This window comes from Chroicocephalus ridibundus, chromosome 3, assembly GCF_963924245.1.
Source record: "Chroicocephalus ridibundus chromosome 3, bChrRid1.1, whole genome shotgun sequence".
Lineage (NCBI taxonomy): Eukaryota > Metazoa > Chordata > Aves > Charadriiformes > Laridae > Chroicocephalus > Chroicocephalus ridibundus.
This window is the reverse complement of record NC_086286.1, coordinates 92,947,223-92,973,155: the sequence shown is the minus strand read 5'-3', so window position 1 is coordinate 92,973,155 and position 25,933 is coordinate 92,947,223. Positions and strand designations below refer to the sequence as shown.

Genomic DNA, 25,933 nt, shown 5'->3' with positions numbered 1-25,933 from the left:
ATCAATGCTTATCAATATCTAAAGGGAGGTGTCAAGACAACGGGGTCATACTCTTCTCAGTGGTGCCCAGTGACAGGACAAGGCGCAACAGGCACAAACTGGAACACAGGAAATTCTGTCTGAACATAAGGAGCACTGAAACAGGCTGCCCAGGGAGGTGGTGGAATCTCCTTCACTGGAGATATTCAAAACCTGCCTGGACACATTCCTGTCCAGCCTGCTCTTGGTGAACCTGCTCTGGCAGGGGGGTTGGACTAGATGATGTCTGAAGGTTCCTTCCAACCCCTACCATTCTGTGATTCTGAATGTGAGGCGTAGAAATAAAGCCAAGATTATCTGTGATTTGAGATTTTATCATCACTTTCTCTCTCTCAATACACTTTGATGAACAGTCATATATGCTGACAAGTACCTTGTATCATATCCAAGACTTCCAGTCAATATCAGAGCAAATCTGTAGAAATTACAGCTGCCGTCTGAACAGTTTTTATACAAAATACAAATAATGGCACTTCCTGTATTTGAGAGGGACAGATACAAATGTGTCACCTGGACACTGCTGAGATTCTTTGTAACACCATTTGTGACAGACACAGTGGAAACTCAGTGGTGTCCCGACAACTCAGACCACTGTGTTCTACTGTTCTTATGACCCTGACTCCACCAGGAAGCGCAGCTTTGCTACGCTTTCATATAGGGCTGCAGCAATTTTGGAAAGCTTTGGCTGTAGCGATTTCATAGTATTCCTTCACCAGCAGTATCTATTCTTCATCTGAAAATGGTTCCTCCTTCCTTAAGACAAGGAATTAGCCTCTAGTAGAAAGTTAAACAGGAGCAGGGCTATGTCCAGTATCAGAATCTCAACATTAAACGAATGCTTACAGCCTCTTCAAGACTAAGAAAGGAGATTTTGGCTTTTTTGTCTGCCTGTGGTTTTCACAACATTACCTTTTAACTGTTATGCTGAAAAAAAAAATAATCTATTTCTCAATTAGCCTACATAACTGTTTTCACTCTTGACTAGATACGCTATTTAAATTCTTCAACCTAACATTTATCTCTGAACTTAAATTTGCCCTTATTGAATTTCGGTTCTTATTATCTGGAAATTTTTTTTTTGCATCACTGAGGTCATTAATAAGTACCTTTGTCCACGTTAAACATTCCTCAATGAGCATGAGTTCTCCCCAGATGATAAATATAACAAATCCCCCAAGCTGTTAGTACATAAAACAATTTCACAGAATGGCTGAGGTTGGAAGGGATCTCTGGAGGTCATCTTGTCCAACTCCCCTGCTCAAACACAGCCACCTACAGCCAGTTGCCCAGGACCATGTCCAGAGAGCTTCTGAGCATCTCCAAGGTTGGAGACTCCACAGCTCTTCTGAGCAGCCTGTGCAAGTGCTCAGTCACCCCCATAGCTAAATGTTTCCTTATGTTCAGGCAAAACCTCTTTCGTTTTAGCAGTCTGTGCTTACTGCCTCTTATCCTGTCATTTTTCTCTTTGGTTAAAAAGCATCTTTCCATATTCTCCTCAAGTCCGGATCAGTGCTTGTCATTACTTAGATCTTACTCTTACCACAACACATTCGTGTAAGAAATTAGTGAGAAATGTTACAAAAAGCAGTGAAAATAACGGACACTAAGCACTAAGTGCTAGTCTCATGGGTTTCAGATTTTCCTCATTATCTTGCTGATTTACCTGAAGTAGTGTTTAAATAACGTGTAAGTGGAAAAATTACTACTTTTGAGGAAACACAACTAAGCTACCTTCAGCAAAATAACACACACATTTCTCCTCACTGGTTTCTGTTAGTTTACAATACAGTCATTTGCACCTCTAATAACAGAGGCCTATGCTTACTTTTGTCCATCCATAACAATCTCCAATCTTAATTCTTTGCCACTTATCATTTCCACTTAATGGTAATTAGCTATATTTCCATTTTTGTTTTGTTTTACTAGGACACACACCACATCAACCCTCTAGCATACCCAAATTTCACGCTCTTTCATATTTATTAAAATGCTCTCTAATCCCAGTGGTTAAATAAACTAATACTCTCATTAACTGGACTGGGAACATTTACCTAAACATGCTATTTATCTCACTTCTCGTCTTTGGCACGCTCCTGGAAAAAAAAAAAACAAACAAAAAAACCACAAACCAAAAAAGAATTCCATTTTGAAAATGAAAAAATGCCATTGCCACATTCTATCCTCTGTCATTACGGGTTTTGTTTTGTTTGTTTTGGTTTTTCAAGTGGTTTTGTTCAATAATAATCAGAGAAAATCCTATTCCTCACCAATGACTTTGAAAGTCAAAGGGAATTCTTGATACGATATGCAGATCAGTGATGCTAAATACTATTCAGGTCAAAATACCCAAGCTTTTACGTTCTCCCACACAACTCCAGTAGTCCCTCAAACAATCACGTACAAACACTTCTCAGTATGACCTGTGTCAAAGAAACGTGGGCTTTCTCACTTTAAATATCAGAATGGTTATGTGACTTCCATCGAAGTTGCAGATATTGTCAAAGAAGAAAGACTGAGCTATAATTCTGTAGTACTTTTAACACATCCTGTAATGACCCTGGACTAAAAATTAGTAATGGGACTTTGGAATCTCCTCAAAAAGTAATTACAGCTTCTCTGCATTTTTCCTTACTGACCTACACTTTAGCTTGTAATCTGAAATGCTAACATTTGTTCCTGCCCTCCTTTTCTTTTTACTTTTGTATTTTTGACTAAGTCAGAAGGGAACCAGAAGAAAATATTATTTGACCATTATTATATGAACGGAACCGATAAATTTCAAAAGTTGATATAAAAATTATTATTTCCTACTGGTATGAATACCACTCAAATTACATATGAGGACAATGTTTTAATACAAGCCCTGTTTACTCCATTCCAAGACCAGCTGACAGTACTGTAGAATGACACACTTTTTAGAATTCTCAATGCTGTAATTCTTAGGTCTGTATATTACTAGAAGATGATGTTTTCCCCTGCGTTTTGTTTGAGGTGTTCCCCATCTCCTCTAGACCATAAACTCTCTCATTAAACCCTTAAGAATTCACTACGCAACACAAAAGGACTGTAGTCTTGCAACACTACTGTAGTATCAATTACAAGGTATCAGTATCAAAACCTACTGCATGCACTCAGGGAAAAGCAAGGTTTACACCGTACTTTCCAGTTCTGCCTTTAACCTAACACAGCTTGTATTTAAAGCCACACAGTCACTGTAAAGGACTGCAACAGAAGAGCTGCTATAATTAAGTTACTGATTCCTATTAAAAAAAAAAAGAAAAACTAAAAATATCACACAACAGCGTTTGGAGTGCAGTTGGTCTCGCTTCTCGTCCCAGGTGTTTGTTTGATTTTATTAGGGACGCTACAGAAGATGACAATTCCAATTCACCATTCTTATTCTTCTGATACTGAGCAAAAGTGTTGCTCATACCAACCATAAGGAACAACAAGAATCACTAAAATCTGAGCAGTTCATTTACTTGGGAGACTCAATCACTTGGGATCAAGCACCCTTTCTTCTTCCAAATTTGCTTATTTAAAAGCCCATTTGATACCTACTCATTTCTGAATCCCTCAGAGATTTATCTCAAGGGATTTGAATTAGTGTATTTCTCAACAACCCAAGTCCTCCAAAAATAAACACGTTTAATCAAAAATAAACTATGGAAGAATATGAGTTTTTTGTCCCAAGATGGCACAAAAAAGTGTCCTGTAAGGTTTAAGAGGGATTTATTTAAATGTTCTGAAAGTGTTACTGAATTCCACAATAACATCTATATGGAAAATTTACTGGAATACTCAACTACAGAGACCACAACTGTCTGCTTTTTGCTGTATTTTCTCAGGACAAAGGTGGGAAGCAACTAAAGGATTTACCAACTTATCTCTTCCTCACATTCTGGGCATCACAATCCAGATCACAGACGCTCTAGGGACCCAGATAAATGAAGGGCACATTCTTCTCTGAGTAAATATATGAAACAGAAGAAAGGTTTTCCTAAGCTAGCTTTTCCTCAGAAGGATTTTATGGGCATAAAGTCAACAATGAAAATATGGGGCTCAAAAGGATCCAGTGCTACCTTTAAAGTTCGGAGACTAAAAAATTTCTCCTATGAGAAAAGATTTTCCAAGACATCCGTATTAAGTTTCTTTGAAACAAAGATGTAGTAAAAATAATTACTGAAACCAAAATGCTGGACCAACTAGCCTACTCTGCTATTTTTATGTCTTAGTGATATTTTAGGAAAACTGTAACCCAATTAGAAATTTATGGGTAAGTTGTGAGAAATTTACATTATCAGAAAGAAAGGATCTTTTGACTAGACTGTAGCTGAAGAAAAAAAAACACCAAACCCTTGAGCAGTGCAGTCGCTTAATTAAACTAGAAGTCTATAATTCAGCACCAGAATACATCCCCTCAAGACAAGAAATAACTGTTAAAATCTGTATTTATGAGGCCCATTTTCTATTATTCCTAAGAGAAAAACAGGAGTTACCACTACTTCTAATGTCTTGATATTTCATTAATGAGCTGTGCCATGGCCACCTCCAAAACTGTAAGTGGCATAGAGCTTCTTCCCTCTATGTACAAAAAACGGAGATATACTGAAAAAAATATTTGTTTGCTTTATCTTGGGCAAACACACTTAATGTTGGTGACTACAGAATTGAAATTAGCTTATCAGTCCCATTTCTTAAGACAGCAATGCACACAATTTTAATACAAGAAAAACTGAAGAAACATTTAAGAAATTTGATAAAGAAACTGAAAACGATTAGGAGACTGTTTGGGGGTGGGGGAGCGTTTACCTCACTTCTTTTGAAAGCTTTACTTTGGTCAAGTATGAAAAAAAGAACCAAAACCAAACACTCAAATTTAGTATCAAGTAGAAACTCGTCCATCTCAAATTTATCTTTCTACCGCCTATAGGACATCCCTTCCTCCCCAAGAAAGTGAATAATAAACAGCACAGGCATTAAGTATGGTACTCTGATAAAGCATATACTTGGTTCTTAATATTTCATTTCTTCATTTTTCCACCTTGAACTCCATAAATGTTTTTACTTTTCAATGGACAATTTGCAGGCGTTCTTGAAGGCCTGTATTATACTAAGCTTTTGGTTAAAGGTGAAATAGTCTCATCTAGAATAAGGGTACTACAAAACCCAAAGCATGCGTTCTCCTTTACAGTTGCTTAAAATTTACTTCCTTTATTACAAAATATAACTGGTTATTTAGGTAGAAAAGCATAGATAAGCATGTGAGATACATAGATAAAATAATTTCTAACAAACAAAACAAAGTGATTTTTGTAAACATATACTTCCCTCACATTTTCTTACCAGTATAAAGGCTTAAGATGAAATATTTTTGTAAGTTATACGAAAACGTCAAGTGAGTTATCACAATTTCTTTTTCAATACAACCCATTCCCTTCTATTTCATCTATCCTATTTTCCTCTTTTCTGAAAAAAGCACTCCAGCTCTAGCAAAAAACATGACTTCGAAATAGCCCATAAAAAAACCTCACTATGACTATCAGGGTACCATGACAGAAATACCCAATTCTGTATTTGGAGACATATTTAAATGTGCTAAGGTTAATAACTATGACTTGCATTTTAATCGAACCTTTCCACAGAACAGTATGTCAAACAGCAGACAACAGTAGCGGGATGTATTGATTAATAGTGACAGACTCCCTACAGCAAATCATGTCCCTAACGCCAGATTCGCAGGGCTTCTCACTTAGGGGGTTCTAAAAGCAATCCCCATTGTTTACTTAGAACACAGTGAAACGTCAGTAGAGACATGCTTCCTCATTCTGGGAAGGTGAACAAATTCCTGTACCCCTGTTTTTTAAATTTAAAACTGAGAAGAGTAAATTTATGTGGCCTAACACATTGAGTTAAATTTCATGCTTCCTACTATGATAAGGTACAAGTGAATATTTACCTTAGAGAAAGTAGGTATTTTGTTTTCTCTTTGAATGTGACTTGTTACGTGTTTTCTTTTCTCTTCTGATCGATAGACCCTTACTTCTTCTTCTCCCTTTGCTGTTCTCCATTCTTCCTGCCTACTGAAAAAAGAAAATTGAGACATTAATTTTAAAGCAAAATACTACAACTGAGAGGATCTATTCCAAATCAAGGAATAAGTGTTCGACATTTATAACATTCTTTGAACAGTAGTTCTCTCTTTACAGTGAGAATACGGCTTCAAAGTTACCCTTTCTGAACAAAGTAGGCTTTCAATCTTATTTCCGAAAGCTAGAGCAGCTTATGTTTGATTGTGGCAAGTAGGGTGGCTATTGACACAAGTATTCATCACAAGAGTTAATTACTGGATGAAATAAAGTTCCAGTTTGGAAATCAAAATTCACCTCCTGCACCTAATGGATTAGGTCAGCATCCCAGCCGTAAAATACCATATAATGGCAGGAACAAATGGAGTTAAAACATACTGTAATCTTATGCTACAAGTCAGAAAACACTGAGGCAGCTAGACTCCATTGCATGTACAAGTTAAATTACTCCGCCATTTGTGAAATGGTCAATTTTTATTCACAATACTTGTATAATTTCAAGACTTTTTAAGTGATATGCAAACAACAACTGATTTCAAACTGAAACTGATTTTGTAAGAAATGTGGTATTTATCTGTTCTGTGATCTCACAACAGTTCTATGACAATGTGAATTCCGAAACTGTTCCAATTTAATTAAGTACACTGAACTAAAATTCACCGCAAACTTGGCGTATGTTTACCTGGCCACACCAGAAGACAGTTCAGGCACTACAACTCTTCGACTCCAAGCCACAAGGTCCCGCTCAGTGGCTATTTCACTCCTTGGTGCGTTGCTATGCATCTGACGCACACCTTCAATTTGTCCGCTGCGTCTTAATCCTATATTTGGTGGTGAATGTACTTCTGAGGTAGAACTTACAGATCCTAAAAAGTCAAAAAGTTATAGTTGTACTTGATCTCAAATTCCAAGGGAAGCATTTAAAAAGAAAAACTCAAAATGAAAGGTAAAAAAAGAATTTTACTTAATCTATTACTTCAAGAGAAATCAAATATCAACTGAATATAATTATTTCAGCAATTTCTTAGTCACCACAACACACCCACTTAAACAGCTACTGGGCTGCAGTACTCTGTTTAAAACTTCACACTGAAAAGGAGCATACGTATCAACAATCTCAAGTGAAGCAAATGTTTAATTAGTTTGCTTTTCTTCAAAAATGCTTTTGAAAACCTTTATGAGAAGGTGACTATTGCTATTGCACTCTAGATCCGTATTCTAAAACGGTAAGCTATCTCACTGAATCAGTGTATTCCTTAAACAGTCTTCTACCTTCAAAAAAAATGAAGCCACAATACTGGAAATTATTAGGAATCCAAGCTGTAACATTTACAGACAAGAAATTGAAATGATCAAAAGATAAAAAAACCCAAAACAAAACCACATGCACAAGATCCTCCAAACGCCTATACTGTAGCAAAATTTCAACATTTTTCCACATCTTTCCATACACTAGCTATTCTTACATTCCCAGGTGGATTGCCAACCATGGTAAGTGCTGAAAACTACCATGTAATCTGGCGCGAGACACTGAAACATGGAACAGCTGTACTGAGAAACAAGCAGCTCCTTCCTTCTTTTCTCCCTCTGTTTCCCTATTTGAGACAATTCAGATTTCAATCAAGTGGATGGCCAATTCTAGATTAAACAGTAGCGTAGTTATTTCTAAAGGAACACAGTTGCTGCAAGTTCCTTCAGTGAGCAGACGACTTTACAAAGATAAATTTGTAATGTTAAGAATACTGAGATTTTGCAGAAAGGTAAAAAAAGATGGGAAAACTTTATTATTCTCTATGGCTCCGTACCTCCTTTCTAATAGTTCAACAAAATTTACAAGTTATTTAAGTTTTCCAACTCTCAGCTGCTTCAATAGAAAAGCCACAATACCAATCCCCCCGTAATCTACCTCTGCTTATCCGGCTGGTACTGCTGGTTCCTGCCTCCCCAGAGCGTCTCTGGTCCTGCTCTTGCTGAAGTCTCTGAATCATGCTATCCAACGGACTAACTTCTTGATTTGCTTGTTGACTAAGAACTTGATTCAATCCTGTGAAGTAAAATACACAAGAAAACAACACACAAATGTTGATTTGAAGAACCAAATGTTTCAAACAGCTCATCTAAGTTTTAGCTTTGAAACTTACAAGTACAGCATATAATCATATGTGCAAGTTTGGGCTAATCCATATTTTTTAACAGCCATTTTTTAAACAGGACAACTTTTTTCTTAATATATTGAGAGCATTATTTTTTCTACAGCAGGGTCAAGATGATCACATGACACTCCTAATAAAAGTTTAAATTTGATCAAGTGCCAGCAAGCCACAGAAACTTAATACAACTGCTGTTTGTCAGCTCAGGCAATGTAAATTGTTCAAATGCTTGCTCAGCCTGCCCCAAGTGCATTATAAAACACTTTAGTATAAGCTTCAAGGAAGAACTACATAAAGAAGGTCTAACTGAATTAGAAAAGAATTATCTATACTAGAGAATACCAAGCAGTAAAAATGCTTGATTGAGCTCCACATAGGCATAAAGATGACACAGGTTAGGTAATACTAATTTTCTTTGGTATGTGAAACAACCTCCTTTTGGGTAGGTCTCTTGAATAAAAGGCAGAAACAGTTCTCACAGTATTATCACCTTGTAATCACTTCTGCTTCTGTGCAGCAAGCAAAATACACAGTACATGAGCATAAACAGCACAAAACCTCTTTTCATATTCACAATGGTCACAAAAAAAATTAGAGGGGTATGGAGAAAAAAAAAAAACAAGGGTTACAGTACTGATTGGAAAAAGAAGTCAGACACCTCCACAGGGGACAGTCAGATTGTGGAGCAGAGTGGTGGGAAGCTCTGGTCAAGAGAAGCAGAACTTGCAAAACTTTGCAATGTTAAGAGAAACAAGCTATAGAAATTATTTTCCCAGCATGATTCCAAAGAGATATCATAATATAAACTGCACTTTTCAAGATCAAAGACAAGATATTACAGTAATTGTGCTATGAAATGAAGAGCTTTGATTATGTGGCTACACAGAAGCAGCTATCTCTTAACAGATGACGATATGCAGAAAGAACATAAATATTTAAGATACTGCTCTCAGAGTTTCAAGGTTACTGTAGTTGAAGTCAACCTCCCTAAAGCAGCAGAAGCTTGGAATCATGGAATGAGCTCTGGTGTAACCACAGCTGGATGTTTTCTGACTCATATAGCGAGACAGTCAGATTTAATTGGTGATCTCATGAGCAAACGCACTACCTACTGAAAACAATGGGAAATGCTACTAATGACCTAAGAATGATCCTAAATAAGGAAACTGCTACGTAAACAAAATGAATGTTTTTATATATCTAGCTTGTGAGTTTCTGCCTCTGCAAGTAACAGCAAGTTTTTTTAAAAAAATGCAACAATAAAGACACTGGTATATATTTGATTTTTTCAAAACATCGGTTTAACGAAGCTTCACATACATCTACGCAGTAAATCAAGCATGACTATTTAAATTCACCCTAATCTTACAAGCCACTGCAGAAAACTTAAGAAGAAATAACTCGTCAGTGCTCTGAGGGAAAATCCTCAAATCCCACAATAAAGTTTCAGAAAGAAATGGAGCTTCCTTAGTGGAAGGAACATATAAAATACATGAACATAGTTTAGCTCAGCATAAGACTGCACATATTGTTGCTAAACTGTAAGAGGTTGAAAAATGTTTTCTGTTTCTCCCAAATCTCTCTGGCTGGCTGTCAGCCTGACATTAAACAAAATGCTATGGACGTCATCTTCCTGCCATGCAGCCACACCATTAAATTTAATACTGTTGGGTCTGTATGCAGAGTCCAGCTTGTTTCAAGATATTATACTGGAGAATGTTCCCAGGACGTTTTCAAATTTGAAGAACTTCAGAATGTCACGGATCCGTGCTGTAACTGTAACAACCAAGTAAAACTGCATCCTTCCTTGGAAATCGAATTTAGCTTGAAAGCCACTAGCTAAAACATCAGAGATAAAACATGGTATATATTGACCAGAAAGGATTCTTTTTCCTTCTTACAGGTGGTTCTCAGGCAGCATTTCTTCCTCTAATTTTGGAGGAAATATGGAAATGCTCCTTAAAAAAATACTAGAAGTATTCAGTGGCTTGTAATCCTCAGGTCTACAAATGAGGATAGAGAGATCTTTTGGTAACAACACTGTCAGTTAACCTTCCTGGGATGTCTGACACACCACAGGTTTAAGTATGGTGTACATTTAAGCCACTATTTACAGGCACAGTCAGTTTTCCCCTATCTTCTAGAGTATCCAAATACTTAACAATGCTTATCTTAAAAACATTTAAAGCTACTTTCACCAGTCACTGTTTGCTCATTCATACTAATATGGAACTAGTGACAGGTAACAAGTAGGCATAATTTTTACATCCTCACCCATGCGAGCCACATTTAAGCAGTTTCCAGCAGCCAGCCAGTGGCCCAAAATATGCACATTCCTCCCATGTTGTGTGCATGGAGGATACAACTTTCTAGGAACTTCCTAGATTTTCTATCCTCATCAAGTCTTCAGAGTTCTCTAACCAAACCAAAGCTTCATGTAAAGAGGAAGAGGATTTTGCATGTTTCAGGTGTCCCCTCATCCTTCTCTTCTTGAAGGCATTACCTGTTCCAACTGATCTGTGGAAGATCAGTCTATTTCCTAGGTTTTCTGAAATTGGAAACCTTACCCCAAAGAGGTCAACTGAAAGCTCACTCAGCATCATACACTGTTCCAATAATGAAATGAGCTCCAACCTACCTGGCATTGTACCATCAACTAGTACTGACTTAATCGATGATGATACCGTAAGTGAAATTGTCACAAGCAATCAGTGCCAAAAACACTGCAATTCCTCCACGCTACGTGAACAACTATGCCCAGAAATGAAGAAGAAAGACAAAGTGAAAGGGAAAGTGTAGAACACCTGCAGATAACTAGATAGGCTACTGTGTACTGAATTGAAGTTTTCCATACCTGAAGATGTCACTCCCATCTGAGGAATAAGCTGTTCCTCCCTGCAGTTCTCACGACCAGGAACTAGCCTCTGATACCTTGCAGGATGAGGGTTGCCATCCACATCAACCAAAAATGGGGGAGGCATAAGGTGTGGAGCCTGCTGTGTCTGTTCATCCAGGACAAAGTTGTTGGCATCACGGATAAGGGGCCGATAATCACTATGAAAGAACATCTGATCTGCTATCTGTAAACAAAGTCATTTTGTAATTTTTTTAAAGAACCTATTAAAAAAAAGCATACAGAAGATAACTGCCAAAAGTATTTTTAACAGTGTTACTCATGGTCACTTTTGCAAAAACAAGGTTATAAGCTGATCTGTTTATCTCTGCTTAAAAGGGAAAATGTAATGACTCCATGATTATTTTTTTTTTCCCCAGTACTCCTTTTCTAGATTATAGTCCAAGGAGAATAAAGCACATGTTTGAGGGTGGGGAGCATTTAAAGAACAGAGGAATGGGGCCGGATTTAACTACTGGAAGACATTTGACAGAACGCAGCACGGACATATTAAATAGGTTACAAATTTTCTTCTATACTCTGAATATACATTCTGATAATGAAAACTGTGTCACAGATTTATGAGCTATGGTGTAGGAAGAAGAGGAATAGGAAAATATTTATCACATCACATCTTTGCCAAATATTTTAACACCAGCAGCCAAACATATGTACTCTTATTATAGTGCTAGATACGTGAAAAAGTTCCAGTAGATAAAATAAAGCTAACGTAAAGCTGAATTCTTCAAGCTCAAAGTTTTCTTTTTTATTTCAGTCCACCTGCTCATAATTTATTCTAGATGACTTTCCACAGACACTCAAGACTAAGGAATTCTTTTGTCCAAATAGTATGTAAAAAGGCTTATGCTCCATCCCTTGCTGGCACATGCATCTCAGTATCGTGCAATCAGAAAGATACTGAACCACAAGGACAAAAGAGAAAGAGAACAGTAGCCAAGCTGATGCTTATACTACACATCCCAACATTACCTACTGGCAAGCAAACCCCTTGGCAGCTCATGTACTCAGTTTAAATTTGAACAAGTAAAAATAAAACCACAAAATCATCGTTCACGCAAATTAGATTTCCAGTGCAGCATAAAAATGATTAATAGAGATCTCCAAAAAAATCTTGTCTTAGGTGTTAAAGACAGACAGGTATTTGAGCACGAACAGAGGAATGTCCAAGTTGTCGTAGAATATACCCTGGTTTCCAAAGAGCATGCTCTATCGTGACCAATCCATAACATAGTTTCCAGTAACTTGTTACGTGGAAGTCAGTAAGGCAGAGGTTGTAGCATCTACTCAGAGATCTGGTCTCCTAGTGACAAAGTTTTGTCCTGGACATGAGAAGACCAGGAAGGAAAGACAACGACAAGCATCTGTCAATTACAGCATCAGGAAGTGCCTACACGTATCCACAGGAGGTGGATAAAAAAGAAATAATAATAAAAAAATCAGAGGAATCATGGGATCTGGACCCCACAAGTGTTCAGAAAAGTAACAACAGGAAGAAAATCGAAAAGATGCATGGAAAGATGCAATGGAAAAGAATTTACTTCAGGGATTATAAAGGTTACCCTTACAGGCCACATACCAACAAGGTGACATTCCGCTGCAGTAACAAGCCCTGACTAGATGAAATCCTGTTGCCAGATTCTCTGTTAACTTAACAGAGCCTGAATGAGAAAGATACGAGTATTTTCACGTGCCTGCCTGACAGAATCAAGGCCTGCCTAACAACTTTGTTCCTTCAGCTCAAATAGCTCAATATGATAAAGATACAGGTTCCTCTAGATGGACTTAAGATTTTACCTAGAATCACAAGAGCAGAGTACCCAGTACTTTCACCTAGTGTAAATTCTCCTATTAAGTGCTTCCCGCACTAAGAAAGAAGAGATTCCAATGGCATGATCATACAGCCTTTGAGTTCTAATGTGCTGTGAGATTTGGCCATACAGTGTTGTCTGCATCACAGGTTTTGTAAGCAAAGGGAAGATCTGAAAATCCTTCCTTAGATTCAGTGACCTCTACCAGAATAGCCTCTGGTGCAAGATCATGAGGGACTTCTTTGCAATTACGTTTCTGTGTACTCTGTACTGCAACCAAGTATGGTAGCGTAAACAACAATTTTCTGCTCCAGGAGATAAGAATGGTATTCATGGAGAACCGAAGCTCAAACCAGCTCTCAGGTAGAACACTGGAATGTCCCTACCAGGACCTGGGGCAACAATCTTATCCTCAGCTACTCCGAGTCCTGACAAAAATCAGATAAGTTAGATGTTTTAGAGAATCTTAAAAATGGCTATGTTCGGCAGACAACCAGTTAAAAGTATTAACCATCAGACCTATTTCTTAATACACGATCAGAGATCAAATTAATGACAAAAAGAAGACACTACACCACCATCAGGGCGATATGAGTCCTCTGTACCTATGGCTTCACAAACCCAGCTTGGGTTTGAGCACGAACGCTTTCCACAAGGTCTGAGCTCTACAAGTACACTCTCCTTCAGTAACTACACTACACACCCAGAAAGCTCAGTTTCTCCAAATGGGCACACCTACGGAAACACAGAGATTTTCCCCACTACTGCACCAATCCACCACATGGGAGTTGTCAACTTGCAATGAAGAACTGTGGTTTGGGCAGTCTACAGAACAAAAAGCCTTAGAAAGCTCAGAGATCTAGTCTAATCTAAGATTTAAAATCAACTGAAAGGCATCTTCGTTAGGCATTCCTGGACAAGTTTCCACCTAAGCAAGAATTTCTGAAGTGCGTATGCCTTGTTGATCGTGAGCTCAGCTCATCTCTGATGATCTTCACACACTCAGAAATCTCAGCAGAGATTGACTCAAGGTTCCCTTAATTTGAACAACAAAGGAGCAACAACAAGCAGCAAATGGTATTCTTCTTTTCCCCCACTATAGCTAACACTGTTCTCAGCTATAATTATCATCCTGAGGACAACTCACAAATGAAGGAATACAAGACAGGTTATCAAACTCCTTTCTTCTGTAACAATCATTCCCCAAGATGGATGGAAACCACTTCAAAAAAAACGCAGCTTCTATCAGAGCACATTCTCACAAGATGACTAAAAAAACCCCAAGAGTCTGGAGGTGGGGGTGTGGGTAAGTAGCGGGGAAGGGCAGGACAGAAAAAAGCACACCGGATCTCCAACATCTACCTGTTTGTAGTTACATTTTTCCAGAAATCAGGTCAGACAAAAATAAAGAGGAGATGGAACCAGACAAGAAAGAGATCAGAAACTTCCAAGCTGAGTCTTCTAGGAATTGAAGACTGTGATTAAAGAGGTAAAAATGTAAGTCTTATTTGCTCCCATTTCTTCTATGGTCAAGAATGCCAAGATTACCATTGGCACAGTAACAGCTGGCAAGGATCATTTTACATCACCCAATAAGAGAAAAGTTTTAAACATAATCTTTTCTCAGAGACTGCAGCAAAAGCCCCAAGAGAACAAAGGCTCTGTAGAACTCAAGAAGTGAAAAGCAATTGTTTTCATTCTTCAGACAGATCTACTCCCTCACAAGGTAAATTCTCAAATGGCAGTGTAAAGAAAACTCCTGGTCTATCACAGCAAAGACAAAAAGGCTCATGGTTTCAACTTCATTTCCAATGTTTCCAAGTAGCAGAGAACTACACTTCCAAAATGACTGGAGAGAAAAATAAACCTGGAACAATCCACGGACATGGTGAGAAAAATGTTTCTATTACAACAGGCTTTAAAGTTTGGAAGAGTAAGAACTCTGAAAGACAAAGACCTTGAAAATGACCTGATCATCCTGGTTTTCCTTCTTTGTGGTGTCCCTGCACATTTGTTTTCTTTGGAATGGAAGGGGTAAATGCACAGCTAGTAAAAGCTGAGAGATAGCAACAGCAGCCAAGCACTGACTAGTTGAAATTATAGTTAAGAGACAATGAGGGGAAAAAAAAAATCCCCAATATGCACATGCTGCTGTAACTAGCATCAAAGTAAGAGCTGGAAGACTACAGAAAGAAATGCAGTGGCTTACAAGGCAAACATTAAAATTCCTTTTGCTCTCCCTCCTTTATTTCCCCTCTGTGTTGCTGTTTGCCAAAATGCTTTCAAGGCCAGCCTGAGTCCAAAAATCCGAAGCAGGAGGCAAGATCCAGAAGTCAGCACTTCAACAACCTTCAAGTATCAGCTACCAGACGCAGAGATGAAAATCATGGAGCAGATATGTCTGCTTAAGTCTTAGAATGAGAAGAGACACATCTCACCCCTTCCACGATTGGTAAAAGAAGAACTAGGACCTAGAACTAGAACCTCTCCAAACCAGATAACCTTTATGGTTCATAGGGCATGTTCATCCACGGAGGAAAAAAAAAACAAACCAACACCACATATCTTTGAAGTCATGAGGGTCTGTGGCAAGACACCCACACTTAGAATACACAATGTAGACTATGACATTAGAATAAAGATGTAATATTGTAATCACACAGTAACAGTGGAACATTGCTGTGTAAGCACCAAGGCATCCACGACAGAACTTCATTAGCAGACATAAAATTGTATCACTAGAACATATAGTATATTTATTGTAAATAACTGTCTCCCAGGCTAAGCAATGTTCAAATACAGACAACAGGAATTAGTTGTATTATACCCCACACCACAACCACCTTTTTTGGTCCTAGTTAGGAACCAGAAAAAATATTTAAGGCAAAATGTTTAACGATTATCAATTCCATTGCAGTTTATGCACTTTATCCATGTGGATCCATTAGTAGACACTTGCAGCCTTGTCACTTAAGAGAGCAGACAGTGACTGGGTCATTTTTTTAAATGCCTTTCTTTTTTTCTTTTAAATTATTTTTAACTTCCCATGTAAACAGTAGCTTAGTAGCATGTTTCCATAGTTTAAAAAGAGACAGTGAAAGAAAGCTCAATGTCAACAACAGGAATCTGAAACATCCCATATTAATGGCTCAAAATTGTTTTGACCCTCTTGAAATAAAGCTCTGAAGAAAAGCTTGCACGAATGCATTCAACACAGACAAACATTTTGATATTCATCTTGCACTGTACCTTGTCATATTTGCTACTGGAACCAAAGCCAAAAATCAGAAGGTGACCGTGAGAATCAGTACATGCAAAATGCTGTCCATCAGGAGAGCACTTGCAGTCAAAAACTGCACCGTGTCCTTGTCCTTCAATCTGAAATACATCAACATACAAAATAATTAAGTTACCAGAAATAAATAATTTTCAATTACGATTCTCAAAACTGTGGTGCTGATGTTGAAACTTATAAAATCTGTAAGACAGTATATTGCTAGATGGAAGTTACTTTAAAACATAGTTTACTTTTTAGCTAGTCACTTTTCAGTGAATTTTGTAATAATGCTCATGAAAGATGCCAAATTGATAGTAGTAGAAACTGACAGATTTATCCACAAAGCAGGCACAGCATAGGAAGTGAAAATAAAAGCTTCCCCTTGAACGTCCTGCTAATGAGCCTAACCAGAGAGCTGGGTCCAGTTCAGGGCTTTTAGTCACTACACCCTTTCGATCCTTTGCCTTTCCGCTAAGCTAACCCAGTAGCATTGGCTGCTGCTGCGGTGTTTCAGAACACCTGCCCGCTGGAAAACGCGCTGACATAGACAACCCACATTACACAACTTAGCAACTGCCTGTCTCTGTCATTCCTACTCCTAATGTATTGGAGTGGGGGAGGTGTAGATTTGTGTAAAAACTCCACTTTTTAAAGGAGAACTGCAAAGATTTTAAAAAAGGAATTTTTACCTGATACTCATTTTCTGTTTTCCAGTTCCATTAAGCCAGAACAAATGGGTTTTTGTTTTTCCCTGCAACCTGTCAATCAAGCAGAGGTGACCAATCACCACTCTGAATTTTCATGTCTTCAGCACCTCTTCCGAAAGCCCCTTTCTATTCTTCCCCAGCAAAGCACTTTTGCATTTTCTTTTAAGAGACACCAAACAAAATTCTTTCCCTAACTGTGTCAGGCCTATATACTACCCGAAAAAAACCCCAGTGGTATTCAGCCTGCAGGCAGTAACACTATGCACTTCTGTAGCACCTTCCGGAGGCGTCAGCATTGTTTTAAAAAGTTAAGGAAACAAGCCTCGAAAAAACCTGTCAGGTAGGTACTGTTCTCACTAGCTCACAGGCTGAGACAAAGGCAAGAAGTCTAAATCTTTTGCCCAGGGTCTTAGCACACATCCATGCACCCCTGCACATCCCCCCAAGCGGCAGAGGCTGCTACACCTATTACCAGTGCTTCCAGGTACTTGATAAAGGTCTTAACTACAAGTACTTTCCATAAAAGTCAAATGAGTTTCTGGATTAGCAAAAGAGGAACATAAACCAATGCAAGTTTTATGTTCTCTTTTCCTCGTTGTTCCAGAAGAAATGAACAGAGGTATCCTACAGAAAGGGATGGAAAATAGAAACAGAGCTTCAAGCGAGTGACACTAACATCACAACGGCTAGGAATGCAGAAATTAATTTACACTAAGCAAGACGCAACAACCAAGGCAGAGTTACAGCTTTCTGCTGCTTTTTGTCTGTAGAAAGCTCACTGTAATAGAGGGAGACAGTTCCGGGAGGTAGGTGGAAAGGGGAAGGAATTTCAGCCCAAGAATAAGCTTTGCAGATGTATTGTAAAAGCCTGGAAAAGCAGTAGTTTTACATAGAGATTTCTGTTCCCTTTGCCTTCCTCCAACGAAGAAAACATCAAAGTATCAAGCTTCCTAACATTCAAGTCCTTCGTAAATAGAATCTCAGGATTCTCCTAGAGCCTAAGATTAGAAGATTTTTTGTTTCACAAGGAAGACAAGGCATGTTCTGGGAAGAGCTATTTGCTAACCATGGTGAGGAGAAAAATAAGCAATAGAAGGAAAAAAAAAAAAATCAGACTATTAAGATGATGGGTTTTTTCAATCCTTCCCAGCAAGAAATGATTTGGATGGACCATTTTCAAGAAACTCCTGGGAATCAGAGTGTGTGTTGGAAGACATTCCCTTCTTATGTAAAGGAAAAGAATAGTGATCTACTATTCAGTGATTAATACAGTGCAAATAGTTTTACTCTACATGTGGCCAGAATCTGGTTTTAAAAGTGCTTTTGGAAAGGACAACAGTAAAACCTTTTAGTACAACCCCTCAAGTCTGATGTACATTTACTTGGAAATAAAGACCCTTAATATTGTAGGAACAAAAATTACTGTTGCGGATAAGCTTCCAAGATATAATTATTATTACGAATTAAAGAGCAAAGCCTGCCACAATGTGCTACTCAGCAGATTTATTTTATTTTAAAACAAAAATATTTTGGGATTAATAAATGACACTTTACAATGGAATTTCTTCAATAATAAAGCTAACTCAGCGCAGCTGGTCATCTGGAACAGAAACTAAACATTATGTTGCAAAAGCGGAAGCTGTAGTAAATCAGTGAAGCTGTAACTTCAGCAAGCTAGGTAAAAGACTTCAGCAAGAAGGAAGCTGCTTTCCCCACTCCACCCCTTTTGAATCAAAGATGCAAGAACTAAATGAATATTGTATCCCAAAGAAGACAGAACTGTTTATTCTGTCTGAAACCTTCACCTGTTGAATAAAAGGATATGAATGGCAAAAGGAAGAGATCGCTCACATGAACAGAAAAAGCACCGGTCAATAAGAGGCATCCCAACAGAGGGCTGCCAAGAGGGAACACGTTGAGACACTGCTGGTAGCAAAAACCAAGTAGCAAGGACCCTTCGGCCACAATCAGGGAAGAACCAGTGATGCTATACAACTAGGACTAATTTAAGATTACATATAGTCTCAAATCCAAGAATTAAGCCCGTATTTTCGCTAGCAAGGGAAGAGATGGACATTGGTACATCACGAAGGGAGGAAGGAATGTTGATGAAATAGAGAATGAAAAAGGGAAGTTATTCGTTCCCTCTCAGTTTTTAAGAGCTTACTATTCTCCCCCAAATGAGGGAGAACAGAGCTGTGAAACTGGTACACAAAGGAACATATCTTAGATCCATAAAAATAATTTGTTGTGTGAAAACAGAGTAGTACCACCTACAGAGAGCGCGAGCTCAATAATAAGCCTGAGCTGTTATACAGTCTGAAAGACTTAAAACCTAGTTTTTAAGACAAGTAAAAGACACGAGGGAAAATGAAAATTAATCAAGAGTAAAGAGTACCAGATAAACTTACCAGACTTTCTTCATTAAAATAACTGCTTTTTTATATCAAGAAAATATAATTCCTTCAACCTAGCTAGATTTTACAGCCATGATATGGCACCGAAAACTTAATTCCAATGGAAAAGACTGCAATTAGTAGGAGAAATGCAGAGTAGGTAAACTTGCTAAGGAAAGGATAACAGTTATTGGTTTTGGAAAGACACACAGAGCTAAAAGGATGTTATCAGTGGAGTTCCTCGAGCCAGGCTTTTCTGTTAGTGACTACAGAAAAAAAAAAAAGAGCCTGTTCATGAAATGAACATTAGGAAATTATCCACAGAGAACAGATTTGGGATGCAGCACAAATGGTATCAACTAGAGCAATTAAAAGCCAACAGGACAAAATGCAATAGGCCATGAAGACAGTAAGATTATTAGAAATAACTTACTAAACATACTGCCAGAAAAAATAACAGCACTCAAGTCTACACACAATAACGCTATGCACTTCTATCACGCCTTCCAACACAAGTCAACAGCACTGTTTAAAAAGTCAGTGAACTAAGTCTCTACTAGCCTGAGGTAGACAGTGTTCTCTCCCGTCCTTCACAGTAAGTGACCGAGGCAGTTAGTTGGAAACACAGGCAGAAAGATCACCGTGTATTCGCTGTAATGCGTCACATATTATGCAGCAACAGAAATAAAACTATGCTCCTAAAATATACCAGAAGCCTATCCAGAAGAGAAAGTGCATACGTACTAGACAAATAGACAACGATAAGAATAAACTCTTCCAAAGTAACACACATAATTTTTGCTTCCCATTTTCAAGGTGAATAAATTTTAAGTGGAATAGCTACATGGTTCCACTATCATGATAATGAAAAAATCTAAGAGCTCAGCTTCTTCACTTGGACACTAAGGAAAGAGGACTATTTTGTATGCCTATACAAAAAGACCTTTAGCAGGAAGAGAACTACTCTACTTAAATGCATTGGAACAAATGAAAATTAGTTACAAGCAACATTCAAACTTGAAAACTGAAATTTAGTTTCTAATGATCACAACAATGGTATGCTAGAACAACTTTCTAAAACTAGCAAAAAAGCAAAGTTAACTAGTTGTTATTAAAACATATAACCTCTTTCATAAGTGATGAAACTACATCATAGCTGCTTGAGTCAAATCAGTCTCCAAGTATTCTGAAGTTCCTTTGCAGGTTTGTGTTCTCCTTTGCTTTAAGGAAAAATCTCCGATCACAGCATGCTTCCATGGTAAGCTAAAAAATATCTATGGACTTTCTGCAAAGTTAGTGGTTGCTGCAGATTTGGAGAATTGGAAAGAACACTTAATTTTTAAGCCAGTTTAAAAAAAATAAAAATAATCAAAGTCAACAGGGCTTCTATGCTGCTTCCAGAAGGCAAGCAACAAAGGATCAAATGGTAGGAAGAGGGCAAGAAGTAATTAAATTAAGAGTAAGATGTTTACTAAAGATGTTTCTATCTTCCTACCACCCAAGTCAGTTACCCATTCAGGAATGAGGTGTATTTGTCTCAAAAGATAAACATATCAATGAAAAGATCTGGCAGATCACCCACTCTACGGATGCCTGAAGTTATATAAAGGCATATACATACAGAAAGTATTTACAACATCTTTTTTATTTTTGTTAAAGAAAATTTTTCTTAATAAACATCCTGCAAACTCAGTATTGGCTTCTACTTGGAGTACTAGAGCATTATGCTGGCTTTGCTTTTCAGGATCTGCTCTTCAGGATGTGCTTTTACATATACTCAAATGTGGAAGCTCTCAAAAATATTTTAGTAGGATTACACACTGGCTGACTGAAAAATAAAGCATCTATAATCTTAAGTCATTCTGTATTTCAGATGACTAGAAAACCTCATCTAAAAATACAATCCCATATAATCCTACCAGAACTGGAAGTCTCTTTAGACTTTATGAAGTCCACAACATAAGAACGAACGTTTTTTAAATCTCTAGTTAACACTGGAGATTACAGGACATTGTCTATATAAGCAAGCGATATGCCTTTTGGACATTAGTCCAACAAATCACCTCATGTGGCAGAAAATCCATGTACAGAGCATTCTGCTGAGCTGTCCTAGATGGAATCTGATCTTCCATGCTTGTTCTTCTGACAGGGACACCAATTTTTTGCTATGTCGTTTACAATAAAACTAATCAAGTAGTTGCCAAGAAAGAGCTAGGTAGGCCACGCAGGTTTACTGATTAACAAAAAGGAAACACAGTTGTAAGCAATACAATAATGCTGTTAGGGCTTCAGAGTTTACCATTTTGCACTGAAAGTTGAAGTAGCATTAGAAAGTAAGGAACCACATCGCACAGATCAGACCTCAGAAGATGGGGCAGGAACAACATTAAGATACCCAGACATAAGGAGGCACAGCATAGGAACTGCCTGTAATGAAGTGTCCACTCAAAGCTAAAAAAATAAAGGACAGAGTCAACAACCAGCTCTCTGAAGGAGCGGGAGCACACAGAAAAATCCAATTGCAACTTAGGAGGCCTCTGCTTGATTGACAATTTGCAGGAAGAAACCCTTTTGACCTGAATTAGTTGATGCCATAACACTGACAGTAAATTCTAAGCAAAACAAGGATTAAACTGTACTAAAACATTCAAACAGTCATTAACACAGGATACGTGTGTCCAAATTCACAAAAATTAGAGATCATCGCCATTATGAAATACATTACTATTATCACCTCCGTGGGGGTTCCCCAATTTTTCTCACCGATTTATATAAAAACGTTAAGACATGTGGGAAGCGGGCAGATAGACTGGGGGGAAAGGGAAAACAACCAACACACGACTGCATCCAGATGGTCTGATTCTTCAACCGTAGCGCAGACTCTCTGTTAACTTCAAGTAGGGTCAAAATTACACCCTCTACAATTTCCATTCTAGAAATCTGGAAAATTCTTATGGGCTGCTTGAACTTGACATTTTTATGGTCAAGTTTTATATATGACTATTTCAGTTACTGCTTATGCGAATAGCTTCAAATAAATCTACAATATATCCAAAGCTTACAAAGCTAGAAAAGTGGTTCTATTAAAAATTTTCAAAAAGATACATTAAGTGTCAGAAAGTTGGGAAAAACGTGTAAGCTTGAAAAAGGATCATGCAATGCAACTACTATACATCCTATTAAAGTAATTAAGGACCCACTTGGAAAGAAATGCATGGAACCAGGAATAGTACCAGACAACTTTGCATTAATTAGACAACCAGCTAGCTACAGACTTGGGGACAAAAAAAATGTAAGACATCAGCTTCGGAGATCTTATCCTTACTTCTTAATGTCTATGTGGCCAGAACTCTCATCCTTAACATCAACAGATGGATTTGTTTTGGTTTGGGTTTGGTTTTTTTTTTTTTTTAAATAAAAAAACCATTTATCTGCATTTACACAGATTAACTAGCATCTGGCTATGAAAAGGCATATATTCACCATGGTAACATAGTGAATGGAAAGCAAAACCAATATGAAATGCATCCACTTGCTTCAAGCTTTCCCACTGGATATGTGACAGTACACATTTTCAATTTCAAAAACAAGCTTAAGGTTTTAAATACAACTATTGCTTTGTCGTAACATATAACACTACATTTCCTGTTTCATTAAGACACTATTTGAAATAGCAGCAGCACTTTAGAACTATACAGCTATAATCATCACATAACGAGAAGCGGGTGGCCTTATAAGGCAGGTTAGTATCTGCTTGCTGATTCTACTACTGCCTTTGAAAACAAATGGAATCAAATGAAATAAAGGAATTTCAGAGATCACCTTCAAAACAAGCATATCAAATCCATTTTTTGTTTCCTCAGCCCAAGGCTTCTCAAGAAAGAAGCCACCTGAAAAAGAAAATGAAGGACCAAAAAGAGTCACATTTTTTTTCTTTACTATAGCACAGTCATAAGAGCTTGGGTCTAAGCTTTGAGACTGGTCAGGAAATCAAAGGACCTAAAAATAAATTTGTGAGTATTCACAAAGAAGGTCTATTCTTTTGAGTACATGAAAGCATTACATGCTTCACTGCCTCAAAAGTTAGAAAATAGCCTAATGAAAGCTACTGCAGCACACCAATAAATAAGGTTTTAATGAGCAGCCCTGCATCATCATGTCCTTCCAACACACCTTTTCTTCTACCTAACTGTTCTAGTGGTAACTGTTAGAAGTAAGGTCATGACCTTATTCGAAATAAGGTTCTGACCAGCTTCCTCAAGTACAGCTCTGCATTTTTATATTTCAGATAACAAGCACTGTCAAACATCAAACATCAAATATGAGACTTCATTAGAGAAGCCAACCCAAGCTTCTGGTCAACTTGGTAAGACAGTGTAAGACATTAAATGCTGCACAAAAGTAGTCATAACCCAAACAATTCTATAGCTAAAAAGTTCACAGTTTCATTAACATTTTTAACCTGCTGCAAGACTGTAAGCTTTTCTGGGTGGTTTTTTTTTTGTTTGTTTTTGGTGTTTTGTTTTTGTTTTTTCTTTCAAAGATTATCAACTTCTGCAGTACTTTCCTAACTGAGACCAAGAACATAAACAAAAGATCAGCCTACAGGTTTGTTAGCTCCACTGCTAAAGTAGTTTATCCCTTTTGGTACTGCATGTTCCACAACAGTTTAAGTACTTCAAAAATTTTTCAGTACCAAGAACTTTAGAGTTGCTGTTCCCCATTGATGTACCTGATAAGGGGAACGATTACACTTAAGTTTTGATGTGGCAACACAAAGCAGAGTCAAAATAACTTTATCTTGCTGAAAGGATCCATAACTATTTACATAAGGTCCCAGTAAGATGTCCTTTAATCTCTGAACTCCAAGAGCGAAAAAGTTTTGTCCCCGTTTTTCTTCTAGCTGTCACAAATTTTCTTTTGAAGAAAAAAGAAAAAAACGAAACAGAACTCTGTTTACGTAGCTAAATCCACACTTTATTCTAAGATCTCAAGTAATTTGCTTCTCGGCTGACAATTTTAAAAGAAATTGGACAAAATTGCGTATCTGAGCAGCCTGATCTAGTTGAAGATGACCCTGCTTACTGCAGGGGGGTTGGACTGATGACCTTTAAAGGTCCCTTCCAACCCAACACATTCTACGATTAGTAAACTGATATAAAATTGCAACCGCAAAAACTTTAACTTAGTAGAAAATTGACACTTTTCAATTCAGCTGCTTACACTGTACCTGTTTTAATGTTCGGGTTTTGATACAGATGAAAGAATCCATGCTCATGACACTAGCCAAATCTCTGAATAAGGTATTTAATATTTTGTGAAATAAACAAAGAAGTGTTCAAGTCCTTACTTTGTTTAAAGAATGTTCATATTTAAGGTCTAAATTTCATCACCAGTTGCTAATTAATAAGCATAATGGAAAGAACACATGCAAGACACAAGCTTCCTAGTTCTGGATACAATGCCTATTTACATAAAATGTAGAGTAATGTATTTTACATGAAAGTGTGGGACTATTCATCATAAGCTTCCAACAGAAAAGTACCTAGAATGAAAGCAAACATCTTGGATTCTGGTACAGAGTTCTAGATAAAGATATAAAGTTTAAAAAAAAAAATCACATTTTTTTCCTACATCTGTAAGATGCCTCATCCTCCCTTACAGCAGCTACAGGTATCAGACACATTGTTGTCATTCTAGGTCTCAACAGAGAGGCATGTCTTAGCCCCAGGATCAGAGTTTTTCAAAAACAGCCAAGAAATGCAACTGTACCCTTTATCTTCAACGTTGATGCAACAGGATGGTCAGCCTCCCCCTCAGGCTTTGCAATTTTGAAGTTGGGTATGTTTTTTTTTTTTTTTCCTGATGGTTTCCATAAAAGCAGGACAGAGGGCATAAGAACGATAAACACCAATTCAACCAGTAACTGATACACTGCCAATAAGAAATCATCCACTGCTTCTAAAGTACCAGTCTGGTTTCCAGGGCAAGCAACATTTACTCAGTGACACAGAAGAGAACAATGGTGTTTCTGGGAGAGAGTAAAGCTTTTCTTTCAAAAATGTATCAGAGTTATTTGCCATTTCAAAGGAAGACGAAGGTGGGAGAAGGGGAGAACAGGTCTGGCGAGGAATTATTTTTTTTCCTTCCTCCTCAAAAAGAATCAGAAGATTGCTTCAAGTCACTGGTTTACAAAGATCAAGTTGTAAAGCATTTCTGAAATATACTCATGGTATTCTATATGCTCTGATGAAGTGTGCTTTAGCATTTAGAGAAAGACTCATCATCAAATTTGCAACAGCTGGAGATGTATAGGGTGACCATTAGGTGTCAAAGGCTGAGGTGGCTTAGCCTTTCAGCAAGTCCAATAAAGTCACAAAGGTAGGAGGATTTTGAAGTATTAGGATCTGTGAATTTAATACAACATCATAAAAACATTCTTTTTGTATCAGTATTTCAAAGCATTCGTCAGAATAAAAAAGGACTAAGGCCACCTTTGCACTGAGTTTAAAGTGGGCTCCAGAACTACAACCCCCCCACAGCACGTTGCAAA

The 25,933-nt window shown here is 37.7% G+C and overlaps 1 protein-coding gene across 3 annotated transcripts in view; it reads right to left on the bottom strand.

Moving 5' to 3' along the window:
* PHIP (pleckstrin homology domain interacting protein) overlaps positions 1–25,933 on the bottom strand; it is a 117,299-nt gene that overhangs the window by 41,010 nt on the left and 50,356 nt on the right. For all 3 annotated transcript variants that reach the window (XM_063330130.1, XM_063330131.1, XM_063330132.1), the window contains 5 exons: positions 16,250–16,378; positions 11,133–11,358; positions 8,035–8,172; positions 6,811–6,994; positions 5,999–6,122 (listed from right to left, as the gene is read on the bottom strand). In XM_063330130.1, the coding sequence (XP_063186200.1) occupies positions 5,999–6,122; positions 6,811–6,994; positions 8,035–8,172; positions 11,133–11,358; positions 16,250–16,378 (801 nt within the window). The remainder of the gene's footprint in view (positions 1–5,998; positions 6,123–6,810; positions 6,995–8,034; positions 8,173–11,132; positions 11,359–16,249; positions 16,379–25,933) is intronic.